General features: G+C 36.9%; 1 protein-coding gene and 2 long non-coding RNA genes across 3 annotated transcripts; all 3 read right to left on the reverse strand.

Annotated features, from left to right (window-relative positions):
• Positions 1 to 2,737: 2,737 nt before the first annotated feature.
• LOC131322663 (uncharacterized) lies at positions 2,738 to 5,332 on the reverse strand. Its single transcript, XM_058354069.1, has one exon. It carries the CDS (start codon positions 5,330 to 5,332, stop codon positions 2,738 to 2,740), a length of 2,595 nt encoding a protein of 864 aa, XP_058210052.1.
• Positions 5,333 to 8,694: 3,362 nt separating this feature from the next.
• LOC131323347 (uncharacterized) lies at positions 8,695 to 10,313 on the reverse strand. Its single transcript, XR_009199157.1, has 4 exons — positions 10,173 to 10,313; positions 9,705 to 9,815; positions 9,213 to 9,258; positions 8,695 to 9,077 (listed from the first exon to the last, which is right to left on the reverse strand). It is a non-coding gene; the product is annotated as an uncharacterized LOC131323347 (long non-coding RNA).
• Positions 10,314 to 11,961: 1,648 nt separating this feature from the next.
• Positions 11,962 to 13,945, reverse strand: LOC131323348 (uncharacterized). The gene is made up of 4 exons (XR_009199158.1): positions 13,525 to 13,945; positions 12,509 to 12,615; positions 12,364 to 12,432; positions 11,962 to 12,222 (listed from the first exon to the last, which is right to left on the reverse strand). It is a non-coding gene; the product is annotated as an uncharacterized LOC131323348 (long non-coding RNA).
• Between the last annotated feature and the right edge of the window lie 255 nt (positions 13,946 to 14,200).

Consider the following 14,200-nt stretch of genomic DNA (forward strand, 5'->3'; position numbering starts at 1 on the left):
CGTTGCACCCTATACAATTTATAAAATTATTAACCGGTACCACTATTTCACGTAAAATCCATCTCATACCCAAATATTATAATCGTGCCAACAATACCCATATAGTGCCTGCAAAATAATTAATTATGACCCAACCACAACTCCAATAAATAAACAGCCAATATAATTAATTAAATAAATAAAATTGCTAGGCCGTAACATAATCCACTTTCTTCACATTTTCCTTCTCTTTTCTTTGAGCAAGAATAAATGACACTCAATTTGAAAATGCCGGTTTCCTTTCATGTACATTTTCATATTCCGAGTTAAGTTGGGTTGAATGAATTCTTGAAACGGAACAAAAGAAATTCCATGTTAAGTTGGGTTGAATGAATAAATGGATGGAAACCTATGGCTTCGATTTTTTGCTAGGGAAAAAAAAGAAAAAGAAACGAGTTTTCACTACAAGAAAAATGAAAATTAGTGACGAAAAAGTGGCGACGAAATTTAATTTTGTCACTAAATGAGTATATTTGGCGACGAAAAAATAAATTCGTCACTATTTTGATAACTTTCGTGACGAAATAATTTCGTCACCAATTATGCTTGTTTAGCGACGAAAAAAATATTTTCGTCACAAAAGGTACCCATTTGGCAATAAAATACATTTTTCGTCGCCGAAAGCTTAAAAAAGGTGACAAAATTATTTTTTGTCGCCAAAAATAATCATTTGGTGACAAAAAATATATTTCGTCGCCAAATGTGAGCAATTTAGTAACGAAATATTTTTTTCGTCACCAAATGCTTAACTTTGGTGATGAAAAATAATTTCGTCACCATTTTAACGCTTTCAGCGACAAAAAATATATTTCGTTGTCAAATGGGTATCTTTCGTGACGAAATTTATGAATTGCGCTTTGTCACTAAATGTATTTCGGATATAACTCTTTACTAAAATCTCCGATTGAGATAATTCAAATTGGGTTTGAACAATAACTCAATTGCCTGCAACTTTCATGTTTATCAAAATTGCTAATTTTAATGTTTAAAGGTCCAAAATTACATTCGAAATATATTTTCATGTTAAACATATGTGTTATATATTAGATATTTCAAATATTTACTGAAAAGTGTGTGTAGTGCAGTTGGTTGGAGCTTGCGCGAAAAACTCAAGGGACTCGGGTTCGAAACCCAGCAGGAGCAAGAAAGATGGATTTCTTTTCCCATATGAAAACATCTTTCGCAACGAAAAATTTCGTCACCGATTTCTTATATTAGTGACAAAAAATTTCGTCACCAATGTGACCCATCGGTGACGAATTTTTTCGTCTTCGAAAAGCACAATAAGTGAGGAAAAAAATTTCGTCACCAATTATTCAATTTTTGGTGACGAAATATTTCGTCATCAAAAGGCACTATAGATGACGAAAAATAGATTTCGTCACCAGGTAGGAATCCTCGACAACCTTTAGTCGACAAATTTTTTTACGTCACCTATATTATTTGTGACGAAAAACATGCAATTTGTGACGATTTTCATTCGTCACCCAATTGAATTTTTCTTGTAGTGTTTACTTCTTATTTTGAATGATTCCTCTCTCTAATTATTATCATAGGTTACAAATAGATTAGTGTCTATTGTGGGAAAGGCTTTTCCCATGCATGGATTATCAATTTTTTAATGAATCCTAACTGTTGTGACTCTTCGTTATGGACCGGAGATGGATTCAGTTATATTTGTTTCCGGAAACAAAAATCAATCAAGAAGCCCTAATTCGCGATCTCTGACACACACCTACGCTCTCTCTTTCTATACTCCTACTGAATACTTGGGAGTTGGGAATATCATTGGTTTTGGGGTGTGCCACTGTGTTTGTGTTCTTCTACCTTTTAGCCAATTGCTCTTTATGGTGTAAACCCAAGGGATTTCAGGATCTGAAGCCGGGCAAGATGGCGGCAATAGGAGTATATATCAACTGCCCACTCACAACGAGTGAGAAAAGACGGTGGTGATGTTCCATTGCGATGTAAAACGTTTTTATTTAGAACAGATCAGTTATCACCTTCTAGAAAGAGTCCTGGTTATGAGGGTTACCTTGATACTATAGGGCAAGTCAAGTGGGAAGACCATTTCAGGTTTGGCCTAACTTTTTCTACTGACTTTTGCTCATTGAGTTCTTGAACTTCTAATTCAGTTTTGGAGTTGGGTCGAATTTTTACAATAATGGTTAGAAAAATTACAAGTATAGACAAAATTTGAAGAAAACAGTTAAGGTGCGCAAAAGGAGTCATAGTGGCATTACCCGTTATCTTTTGACTTACATGATTGACATTTCAAGACTGCTTATATATGTGTATTTATCTGTTAGGTTTCAAAAGGAGTCATGGTGGCATTACCTTTGTGATTTTTTAGATCGTTCTTTCAATAGATCAAATCTCTAATACGAAAAAATGAAAACAAAAAGATGGTTTGGTTTGCATGAACCTGTCGATACATGTCAACTCCATTGATGCAAATTTAATTTGGGCTAAAAGAACAAAAAAGTAGAGCTAAAATAACACCACGTTTACAGGGGAGAAAAAATGGCAAGGATGAGAGAAAGAGAGACTAGCTTACTGCAACTATATACACAAGATGTATTTTGTTCTTGTTCAAGATACATAGATGACTTAGTACAATGTTACATATTTAAAAGTACTGAAAACATGCAGTAGTAAAACAAACAGAACATTTTAGGAACTCATGTTCTCTGGCAATCTACTGATCACTCCTTGCTACAGGCACCATCTCATAGACATCCTCCCTCAATATCCGCGGAAAGACATCGCCTCGCTGTTGCAAGTAAATGACAACCGCAAATAGAACAACCCCATACGAGATAACTATATCCCGAGCGGTGGAGTGAAAATCTGAGCTAGGATATGCAAAAATGTTGGCCCCATGGAGTCGAGGATAGCTATGAGTCAAGTAAAGATCATACGCATGAGGTAGCAACCGAACACAAGTGGTACCGATGTAAAACAAATGAGAAAGAGCACTCTTCGTTGAAACTTGGAAAATGTTGAAGAGGATTTGAGGGAGAAGGAAACCGTCGAGCACCAAACCGTCATAAAATATTAAATCCCTCCGGATATAACGTATGTGGTGAACAACAGAAGTGGAAGAATCTATTGCTTTGCTGTGATTTTGCTTCCTCGTACCTAGAAAGAAAACAAAAAGCAACCCCACTGTATACAATGTTGTAGAAACAAACAATGCCTTCTTTTCAGCAACCCACAACGCTTTATAGTTTTCGTTGCCCGAACGTGCAGAAAACGCAAGTTGGAGAAGCCGGAGTTGCAAAAAGAAAGCCACCACTGCAAGCGCTCTGACAACAAAATTGTTCACTTCGTCCCACCCTCCACTCCCAAGCAATACGTGCTTCGGGTTCTGGATTCCTTGAAACAAAGCTTCTAACTCTAGCACAAGAGGAATCATGTGACCAAAAATGAGGAACAGAAGCATCGCCAAGGAAACGAAAGGAAGAACTTGAGGGTTCCTTTTCGCGTATAAGATTTGTAACCCTAAAAATACACACGCGAGCGTACTGGAGATCAAAACCATCACCATCTCCAAATCCAACCGCCGAACAGATCTTTCAGCTTCTTCTCTATAGTAAGTCCTTGAAGTCATTTCCCGTTGCTTGAAATAAAGAGGGTCAGTTTCCTCCCTCATGCTTTCAAAGCTTCCCCTGATTTGCCCTCCTTCCTTTGCATTTACCGGCGGGAATTGGAACTTCAAAAGAATCTCACAGTCCATAGATTCACCTGTTGATAGCTTTCTACAGCCTACCATACATACCCTTCCTGTTTCCTCATCATACAACCCTTCAGCAGAAATGTCAAGTGTATTATTGAAAATTACCGATGTAGCTGAAGAAGTCTGATACGGCGAAATCGTGTAGGTAATATTCAATCGGCCGTGATGTATACTCTCTCCCTCAACCGCAATCATGTCATTCATTGACGTACGGGTAGAAAATGGGTTCAGCTTCAGCACGTAATTTTGATCACCGAAAAAGCTAGGCGTTGCTTTACTCCAAGACCAAGAATGATTCCCCGTAGAATCTTCAACCAACATGTTAAATGTCAAGTCGTCAGAGTTCCACTTCGGATATCTGTTGCCCTTTTTAATAACCGGCTTGTTGAAAGGACACAACTTCCTTACTTTTTCGGTTACCGTGTACTCGTATCTCAAACCAGGAACCACAGCCATGCTATTGTCGCGACTTCTAAACGTGATCCTATTGAAGTATCCAGACTCGTTAACAGTTTTGTTAGTCCAAATCTGGCCCAAAACACTTGTTCTGTTCCTGATTGTCCAGAAAGCAGGGTACCGCAAGCTCAACCTAATCGAACAATCACCAACCCGGGCATTGTCCAACGAGTCAGTAGAGTTCAAAAACCGGCAAGCAACTATGCATAGCTGATTCTTCTTTTCATCCCACGATCCCTCTCCAACGAGTGCTGTATTGGGATCAAGAGCTAGGTTTTGGTAACCTGATCCAAATTTGATCACATATTGCACCTTGTGTTCCTCCTCAGAACACTGAATGGCATTCAACGTCATTTGACTTGGCAACTCATCGTTATCATCCTTACCAAGAGGAGTACAATTTTTTAAAGAACTGCACTCATTCAAATACTCCAAGTTAAAAACCTCGTTTTGCCCACTGTTCATTGTGTAACATAACAATCCTGGATTTAAACCAAGTGATTGATTTTTCGGAATATCAATCCCACCGTGACAATCGCTATCAAATTTCCCAGAAATCAATGAATACTGATAGTTACTCGATGAATACTGATAGTAACTCGATGAACCAAACTCCAAAAGTGAAACGGGTTCGAAATAATTTGGATCATTCAGAGAAGCCAAGCTCTCCAATTTCCCAGTTATTAAACTATTGAAGATAGTCAAATTCATAGGATAGTGAAGCTTAAGGACTGCATCAAGATTGATCAAATTACCTCTGTTCGAGTACCAAGAAGCCGAGCCTACCATACATAGCTTCTCAGAGTACTGTGACCAAAACCCATCAAACGCAAATTTCAATGAGTTTCTCCTTGTATGATTGCCATGGTAATAAAAGCCCGATGATCGGAAGATTAAGGACGCTTCGATCTTGTAAACACCGGACGTGTTTGTTTTGAAGATGTTCTGGGTTGGAAGAAACAAGAAGTATTTTTCGGCTTCAGAGGAGACGTTAGTGTTGTTAAGGATTCTGTCGCCGCCGGTGTATTTAACGAGGACTGGTGTGAGATATGGGAATGCAGTGGTGGAGGGAGCAGTTGGGGTTGACTCGGGGACCATCGAAGCGCAGTGGTGGGAGTAAGAGATGGAGGTTGAAGAACAGACTGAAGTTGCAGAGAAGAGAGTGCAAAGAGAGAGAAACATAAAGGAGAGAGAAGAAGGATTCATTGCCATGATTACAATTTTGCTCAACAAGAAGGAGGAGGAGGAAAGAAATATGAGTGCTTGCTTGGGGTTGGGGTAGACTTGGACTTGGTTACGATACGAATGTAAATGTAGGCATCATGATGTACATATATCAACTTGTATATGAGAAATTTTTTTTTACGGTGGACCCATGAATATAATTTACGAATGGACGGCTGAGATTGTGTGAAGACATGAAGAATTTATTTACGGCGGAGCGGTGAAATTTCTCTCAAGTACTCCGTATTATATAGCTATCTAGACTTTCTAAAAGATCACTCACCAAAAGCTGGATCAACAATTCATAAAGAAATTCAAGGAGGCCGGCAACTGTAAATATGGAATTAATGGAGGATAAATTTGTTTTGTTAGTTGCATATGGTGCTCTTTTCTCTTATCAAGTTTCTTTACTTATCTTTCATCGAGATACTAGTGTATGCCCATGCCTGAAGGCACGGCTCACGTTTTGGTCATACGCTTGGTGATAGGGAGAGAGCGAAGGAAAGGGATGTGTTGGTGCTGTAATGATTTGATCACATTGTTACCTAGGGAAAGAGATGTGTTGGTCCTATAGTGATTTGATCAAATAATACTATTCAAACGAAAGAGAAACAAAGTCGACAACAAATAAACTCCCAATTAGAATACTTTTTAAGATATATGTTATCCTAGTAAAGCTTTTAAAAAGTGTTGAATTCACTTTGCCGTGTCCCCAACATTTCCCTTGGTAATGATACCTCATATGGCGTGTCCAAACCTGTCTCCACATGTTTCCATTTTGTTGCATGTCCTCGCAGTGTTGGACTACAAAATCTATCCAAAAATTAAGAGAGCTACACAAAAGTGGGCATAAAGAATTAATTCACTTCCTACTATTTTCACTCTATCAAACATGTATTTTAACAACAACAAAAAAAGTGAGCATCTTTGAGAGACAAATAACGAAAGTTATAGATAAAAAAAAATTCCATCCTAAACAGCAAAATCGATTTTTTTTTTCTAAACAGCAAAAAATTTCCCCAGACATTTCTCCACGTGCTATTTCCGTTGTGTCGCATGTCCTCGCAATGTCGGACCACAAAGTCTATCCAAAAATTAAGAGAGCTATATAAAAATGGGCATAAAGAATTAATTCACTATCCACTATTTTCACTCTGTCAAACATGCATTTTAACAAACACAAAGTGAGCCTCTTTGAAATACAAAATCCATTTTCTTTGTCTAAACGGCAAAAAAAAATTCTCATCCTAAACAACAATATTTTTTTTCCGATAAGACTCCCATCAAAAAAATTCCCATCCTAAACAGCAATTTAGGCCACATTAATTTTTCCGTAGGAAGACCCTAAGGAATCAATTTCGTAGACGGCTGATTGGTGGAGGAGCTTTGTGAACGTTTTTTTTTTTTTTGGAACGCCAAGGAGTGGGTTTTGGAGAGAGAGAGAGAGAGAGAGAGAGAGAGAGTAACTATGGAGGAAGAGAGGAGACACGATGGAGAAGAGGAAAACTGCTGGATAGACATTCGTGGGAAATAGGTTAAAATAAATGATTTAATCCAACAATCGTAACCTATTGAAATTGTGATCCAACGGTTGGAGGAATGCTCATATTTATACGGGTAGACAAAAGACCGCTTTGTTTTATAATGAACCAAAATCTAAATAGTGAATACTCGTGCATGAAGGCACAACTTGAACAATCAGCACACATAAATAAATACTTAACTCACGTGCCATATAGGGCTTGAAAAATTAGCACACATAAAAAAATACCGAACTCGCGTGCAATATATTAACCCCTATTCAAAAAATTCAACTATGCAAAAAATAATAACCCGAGCATATCCATAGAATGACAGAAATACCCGAAAAGAATGAAAGAATCATAAAAATAGTCCAACTAATCTTGCACATATTTATGACAACCCAAAAAGAATGAAAGAATAATAGAAGTACCAAAAAAAACGCTAAATAAACTGAACGATGAGGAAGATTGAGACTTCCTAAATAAACTGACGCTCATATTAATTGCACCACACAACATAACACTAAGGTTGCCACAATTCATAAGTGTTTTCACCAATTACACAGTACTTCATGTTAAAATATTTTTTGAGCATAGAATTACATAGTGAGATATTAGAATAGAGTTTCATTGTTTTATCACCTAAAGGCATTTATCCATACAATCTGCCATCACTTTAACTACTACTGTAACTATCAAGAATTACGACCCAACAATCCCATCATGTCTATTTATGGTCTTCAAAATCAATCACACCTGAAAAACCAAACCAAACCAAAATCAAAACTCTTCTGGAACTAATGGGATTGCATGAACAAAGATTGAAGTTGGATGGTAAACGATTTAATAGCAAGACCCTAGCTAAGAAGCATCACCACAAATCTCATTAATGGAAAATGGATGTATGCACTATGCATGTCCTTAGTATTTTTCAAAAATAGCACTATGCTAACTAACTTAGATTACCTAGCCAGTCCCTGAACTAAGGGTTGTCATTGAAAAGTGATAGGCGTTACTCATCTATACACAGTCAAATATCCAGATGTAGTTAATCTAAGCAGAACACTAAACATAGTACGTTGAAGTATCATGACAGTTAACATCAATAAGCCTCAGATAAAATTAAAAGCCATAGGATAATTCTCTTGACATAGTAGGAGTTGCACTTAAAAATAGACACCTTGATTGAATAAATTGCGGCTCATAATCAATGCCTACTTAACATATTAGGATTACAAAGTTACCAGTCAATAAGAAGGTTGTCGGTTGTTGCTAATGATAAGGTGAGGATTATCGCGGCCCTTAAACTTTTGGATAGGGAGAGCTTTGTTCCCGTTAAATCGATAAGATGTTGTGCTAGAGCTCTTGGAGAGAGCTTTGTTCATGGGTGAGGATGATTTCAAAGACGGCTTGTGTTGTAGGACATAAGCCTACTCCATAGATCAAGAAAAAAGAATAAGATTATTCTACAATCATACTTGTATTACACATAAAAAAAAAAAAATTGTAGCAGGATATTACAGTGGGTTATAATAGAGGGGCAAAAAAGGGCCCAAGGCATATGAATCAACCATGTTAACAAAAAAAAATGTTATAACCCATAACAAATAAGATTTTTATGAACTCCCTGCTATTTATACTCCAGAGTATTGGAAACTATTTTCAATTGCATCAAATTACCACAATAGGTTTTTGATGATACCAAAGATTCCACCAACATAGTTCAACTGAGGTATTGACAAATGAAAAAAATGGGCACTCAAAAAAACTTATACAGCCTGGAGTTGAGGTAAGATAGCCAAAAAAAGTCAATACAGAGTCAGGTCAATAAGTACGTGTGGCTAGAGTTGAGGTACGTATTAAAGCAAGACTTAAACAGCCACCCATTAAAATAAAATGCGTGTAGAGAGCAATCCAATGTAACACACAAATGCTTAAAAACAAATTAGTTAACATAAAAAGGAGAAAACGAATTAAATGATATTGATTACAGTAAGAATCAAATTTAAGCTGAAACATTATTTCCTGTAGCTGCGTTAGTATCCCTTCAGATTGAATTTTGGTCCTCGGTTTGTGTGGAAGTTTGAGCCTGCAATCTTTTGAAAAGAGAAAAATATAGAGTAGGACTATTCAATAATGAAAATGCACATGTCTATTGTATTCAAAATAGCATTAACCCCTAAGCTCCAACCGTCAATGTCAAATTCTGTGCTCTAAAAAAAAAAAAAAACCTCATCAAGTCTTTACATCACTGCCCACCTCCTTGACTTGAATGCCCTGTAATACATATACCAATTGTAATAAGAAACGTAAAGAAGATATTCAATCCAACCCCAGCACTAAAATTTAGTTCTCCGAACCATACCAATCCAACCCCAGCACTAAAAAATCACAAATGGTACAACTTACAATTGATTTTGGACTACCAAAACTGACTGAATATATGGATAATCAATTTTTAGAAATAAAAGATACTTATCATTAAAACGGGAGAAGCATATAAACATCATGAAAACAAATACATATACAACCAAACAGTCAAAGTACTCATGTAAGCTACCAATATTCATTGAAGCATCACGATCTTGCTCTGGTAAACATAGTCTGACGACAACCATGTTTAAATGCAAAAAGAGCATATTCCAAATTCCGGAAGGCATGTTACATTTGTTTAGCTTAACCATAATTTTCTCATAAATGCAATAAATTAGGGAAAAAAATACCTCTTCTTGGCTCACATAGTAAATTGAGCATCCAAGAGGGCAACATGATGATTCTCAACAGCCCCAATTTCTTAGCAAAAAAGACTCACTCAAACCTCACGTACACCTCAACTGCAATCAAATGCATCAAGAATACAATAAAAAGCCAAACTAATTTAAAGAATCGTAGGAAAAAAAAGACATTACAAAGAATCATGAAATAAATAAGGATTTCAAACAAAATCAGATACTGTAAAAAGAAAATATGGACATGAATGCACAAAAACTATTGAGAACTCCAGCCACTTTTGTTACCATATTAGCGCTGATAAATCAAACAGAAACCCATCAAACTATATGAAAATAAACAGAGAAATCACCCGAGTATGTATTACCAATCAAGGGGCATCTAGGGCTAGGGATATCCATATTCAAACCATTGGATGTTCGATCTGAGTGAGAGAGAGAGAGAGAGATTGCAATGAATACCTTCTGAGGCAGCCCTGAGGATCTCCTCAATCTTCTCGCACTTCCTGGCGACCTTCCCCGGCTCGATCCATATCACCCTGCACTGCGATTTGACGATCTTTCTCGTAGAGCAACGGGTCTTTGTGGAGAGAGAGAGTGAGAGAGACAGGTTCTGTGAAATCTGAGAGAGAGCAAGGGGGAACGGGATGAATGTGGTTGTTTTGAGAGAATTTCATTTGAGATTCTGCTAGGGCTTCCAACAAAATGCCATATATGATAACCCTCGAATGAATCAAGTATTTACAAAAAAGTCATTGTAGAATGAATGGTGGAGATTTATGTAGGCATGAGGATAAATCTAAAGCGTTGGTTATCTTTTGGATTCAAACACAGGTCTGTTTTATTATATAGACTAGCGAATGCCCGTACCTGAAGGCACGGCTCGAACATTCAGCACAAGCAAATTAAAACTGAACAGCAAATTTAACCAACTAAGACGCATAGAACAAACTCAAACACATAAATCTTGATCAAATAAAAAAATACCATCCAAAACACCAATGAAAATAAAAAATGATACACATTAATGAAAATGCGTGCCTCGAGGAGACATCTAAAAATAGAACATGAAACATGTCAAGACTAAAATCTTCAAGCATATTGATTCTTTCATTCATGTAAAAAGAGCATAATGCATGTAATACCAAAATTAGGATAGTAAAAAAGAAAAAGAAAAGGGCAAGAAAGAAAATAGTTTGTCATATCACCTAAATTGCACATTTTGTATCAAAGAAGTTTTAATTGTTTTGGTCCTAGACATTATACTCCCGTAGCCTCCTTGTTCGTGCTTTGCCTAATTCAAAGAAACAAAAACATTATCTTAGAATAACCAGTTAGACCAATGTCAACACATTGAATTTGCTTCTTTGTACATTAGTTGCTCTGTTCAATGTCCTCTCCCGTTTTTCACCTTGGCATGGCATTTTCAACAATAGGGATGTGGATTTGTAGGAGTGCCCATTACTTACCATTAGTACAAACCCCAATCGTCAAAAAATGCTTAACCTGCATGATATAAAAAAAAAAGAATATTATAATCAAATCTTAACTCTTAACTGTGATCATGTCAATGTGTTATGATCCTGCATTGGGTGAATGAACAAAAATTATTTATCTAAAGCAAACAAAATGTGAAGATTATGAATATTGTGGTGTACTGGAGGGAACAAAAATATATATTAGATCGTACCATGAATTGAAACTTTGAGTAGCTAAGTTCTATTTTGGTAGAGAGTACTGAGAAAAAAGAATTTAAAATTGATAGATACATGATAGGAAAGTATATGAAAACAATAGGAGATAAGAATTATAAATTTACAATGAAACCTCATTTTAGAGGCAGCCCAAATTTCGGAGAAGGTTGACAGATTGGATCTAGAAAATCAATAAACTATTTCCTTCTTAAAATTTGATATATTAGGTAAGGTCATGTTACATGGGGTATTTACTTCTACCATAAATATAAGAATTCAGTTACGTTCAAATGAACATGATCTTTGTGGACATGGTTTTTGTATTCTTTTCCATGTTGGAAAAATTTATCCCTCAAATTAAGGGTTTGTTACCCTTGATTTCGGGAAATTAGAGGTGTGATAGATATTTGTACAATCATTTCCAAATATGTTGCTGGCTATACTTCCCGTAGATCTCAGCCGTTTAAAAATGTATACCAATCTAATAACGGTCGAAAATATACAGATTCAAAAACTATGAAAAACTATGGAAAATTAAGTGAAGAGGACAACTATGGAAAATTTAAATGCACAGACATAATTGGGTTGCTATTCCGTTTTAGTTTAATATAACCATGCACGGGTATAATGGTTTGTAGATCAGTTGAATAACAATTAAATTATAAATAAATCATTGAGAAGCAAACAGCTAAACAAACAAAAAAAAGAGTGCATTCATATGGAATAAAACCTTCTGTTTTGCGTAGAATACGTCATTGATTGCCACCGTTCGAATCACCCGATACTCCTCCCCAACCAAATCCAGGCCCTTTAAAGATCTAACATTAAACATCCTGATGTTAGAGAACCAAAAAGTGCAAAAATCATTGAAATAATTTATACTATTTACAATGAACCGCCAGAACAGAGTTAAGTGACACTGACACCAAAAAATGAGTCCTCACCTCACAATCTCCTACCTCTTCAAACTTTGTCGAACACCTTTCCGTCTTGTCTTTTCCCCTTCGTCTACAACCATCATCAACTGGCTGCCACACAAAATAGGTTTTCAAATTAGTTTCCAATTGCCAAAAGCATATAAAAATATGGGATTCAAGAAAGTACCGTTGCTTCACGCCAATAGGAGCAGAAAATAGGTCCCGGTGGGGTTGCGGCCCAGGGGAAGGAAGAAAGCCTCGGGACGGGATGACGCCGGACTCGGCGATTAAAACCTGGTTCCAATCGGCGATTAAACCCGGTTGTTGGACTCCAAACCTATGGCGATCAAAGTTGAGGACGCCCGATAGGCGGAGTGGTAAGGATGGCTGATTGTGAAACCGACGTTGATGGGATCTATGGAGCTTCCACCGTACAAATTCCATCAAATTATACAAGAATGAACCAAAACTACCAAGACTTCGACACAGGCACCCCATGTAGAAGCAAGACCGACGAAACTATCAATACAGATTCCATAATTTCCATTGATTTAACTGTATATGTATTCCATTGATTGGCCAATGTAATTAATTAATCAAATTTGCTTTGAATGTTTGAAATAATTCTTTTAGGTTAATAAATACGTAATTTATGGGATAATTGTCTCAAAACTGGAATTTTTTTGAACGGATTCTTTTAATTAAGCCATGATTTGTATTTTGAGGAATGAATGAAACCTAATAAAACATTTACTCCTCCCCAACCAAATCCGGGCCCTTTAAAGATCTAACATTAAACATCCTGATGTTAGAGAACCAAAAAGTGCAAAAATCACTGAAATAATATATACTATTTACAATGAACCGCCAGAATAGAGTTACGCGACACTGACACCAAAAAATGAGTCCTCCCCTCACAATCTCCTACCTCTTCAAACTTTGTCGAACACCTTTCCCTCTTGTCTTTTCCCCTTCGTCTGCAACCATCATCAACTGGCTGCCACACAAAATAGGTTTTCAAATTAGTTTCCAATTGCCAAAAGCATATAAAAATATGGGATTCAAGTAAGTACCGTTGCTTCACGCCAATAGGAGCAGAAAATAGGTCCCGGTGGGGTTGCGGCGTAGGGGAAGGAAGAAAGCCTCGGGATGGGACGGCGCCGGACTCGGCGATTAAAACCCGGTTCCAATTGGTGATTAAACCCGGTTGTTGGACTCCAAACCTATGGCGATCAAAGTTGAGGACGCCCGATAGGAGGAGTGGTAAGGATGGCTGATTGTGAAACCGATGTTGATGGGATCTATGGAGCTTCCATAGTGTGTAAATAAAAACAGCAAGTTTAGGGAGACATAAATAAAATCAGCGAGTTTAGGGAGACAGAGTTAATCAGTGAGTTTAGGGCTTGTTGGAGGCGGAGGAGGAAAGGATGGTGAGAAGAGGATTGAATAAGGTTTGCAGAGGAGATCGAGATTGAATCTCAGTCAAATAAAATCAATATACGTTCTTACACGTAAATAGGTAGGTTGCTGTATAATTTTTTTTATCATTATTACCTTTATAGATAATGAATCTCGGCCAAGTTAATTTGTTCGAAATTAAGGAAGGTTTCCTTTCATCCCTCATTCTTTCCATCGTTTCTAAATATATCGTTAGCGCTTTTACCCGTAGATCTCAGCCGTAGAAAAAATGTGCACCGATCCTATGGTCCAAAATATAGGAGGAAATTTAGGGATTCAAACACTTCCCTGTCATATTATATAGATATAGCCGAAAGGAAACCAAAACGTACGCTTTTGGATGATCCAAGGTTCACCAACCATACCATATCGTCTCAAGAGTGTCTAAGAAAAATCATACGGAACTCTTGTAAAAATTGTG

Source organism: Rhododendron vialii, chromosome 4a, assembly GCF_030253575.1.
Source record: "Rhododendron vialii isolate Sample 1 chromosome 4a, ASM3025357v1".
NCBI lineage: Eukaryota > Viridiplantae > Streptophyta > Magnoliopsida > Ericales > Ericaceae > Rhododendron > Rhododendron vialii.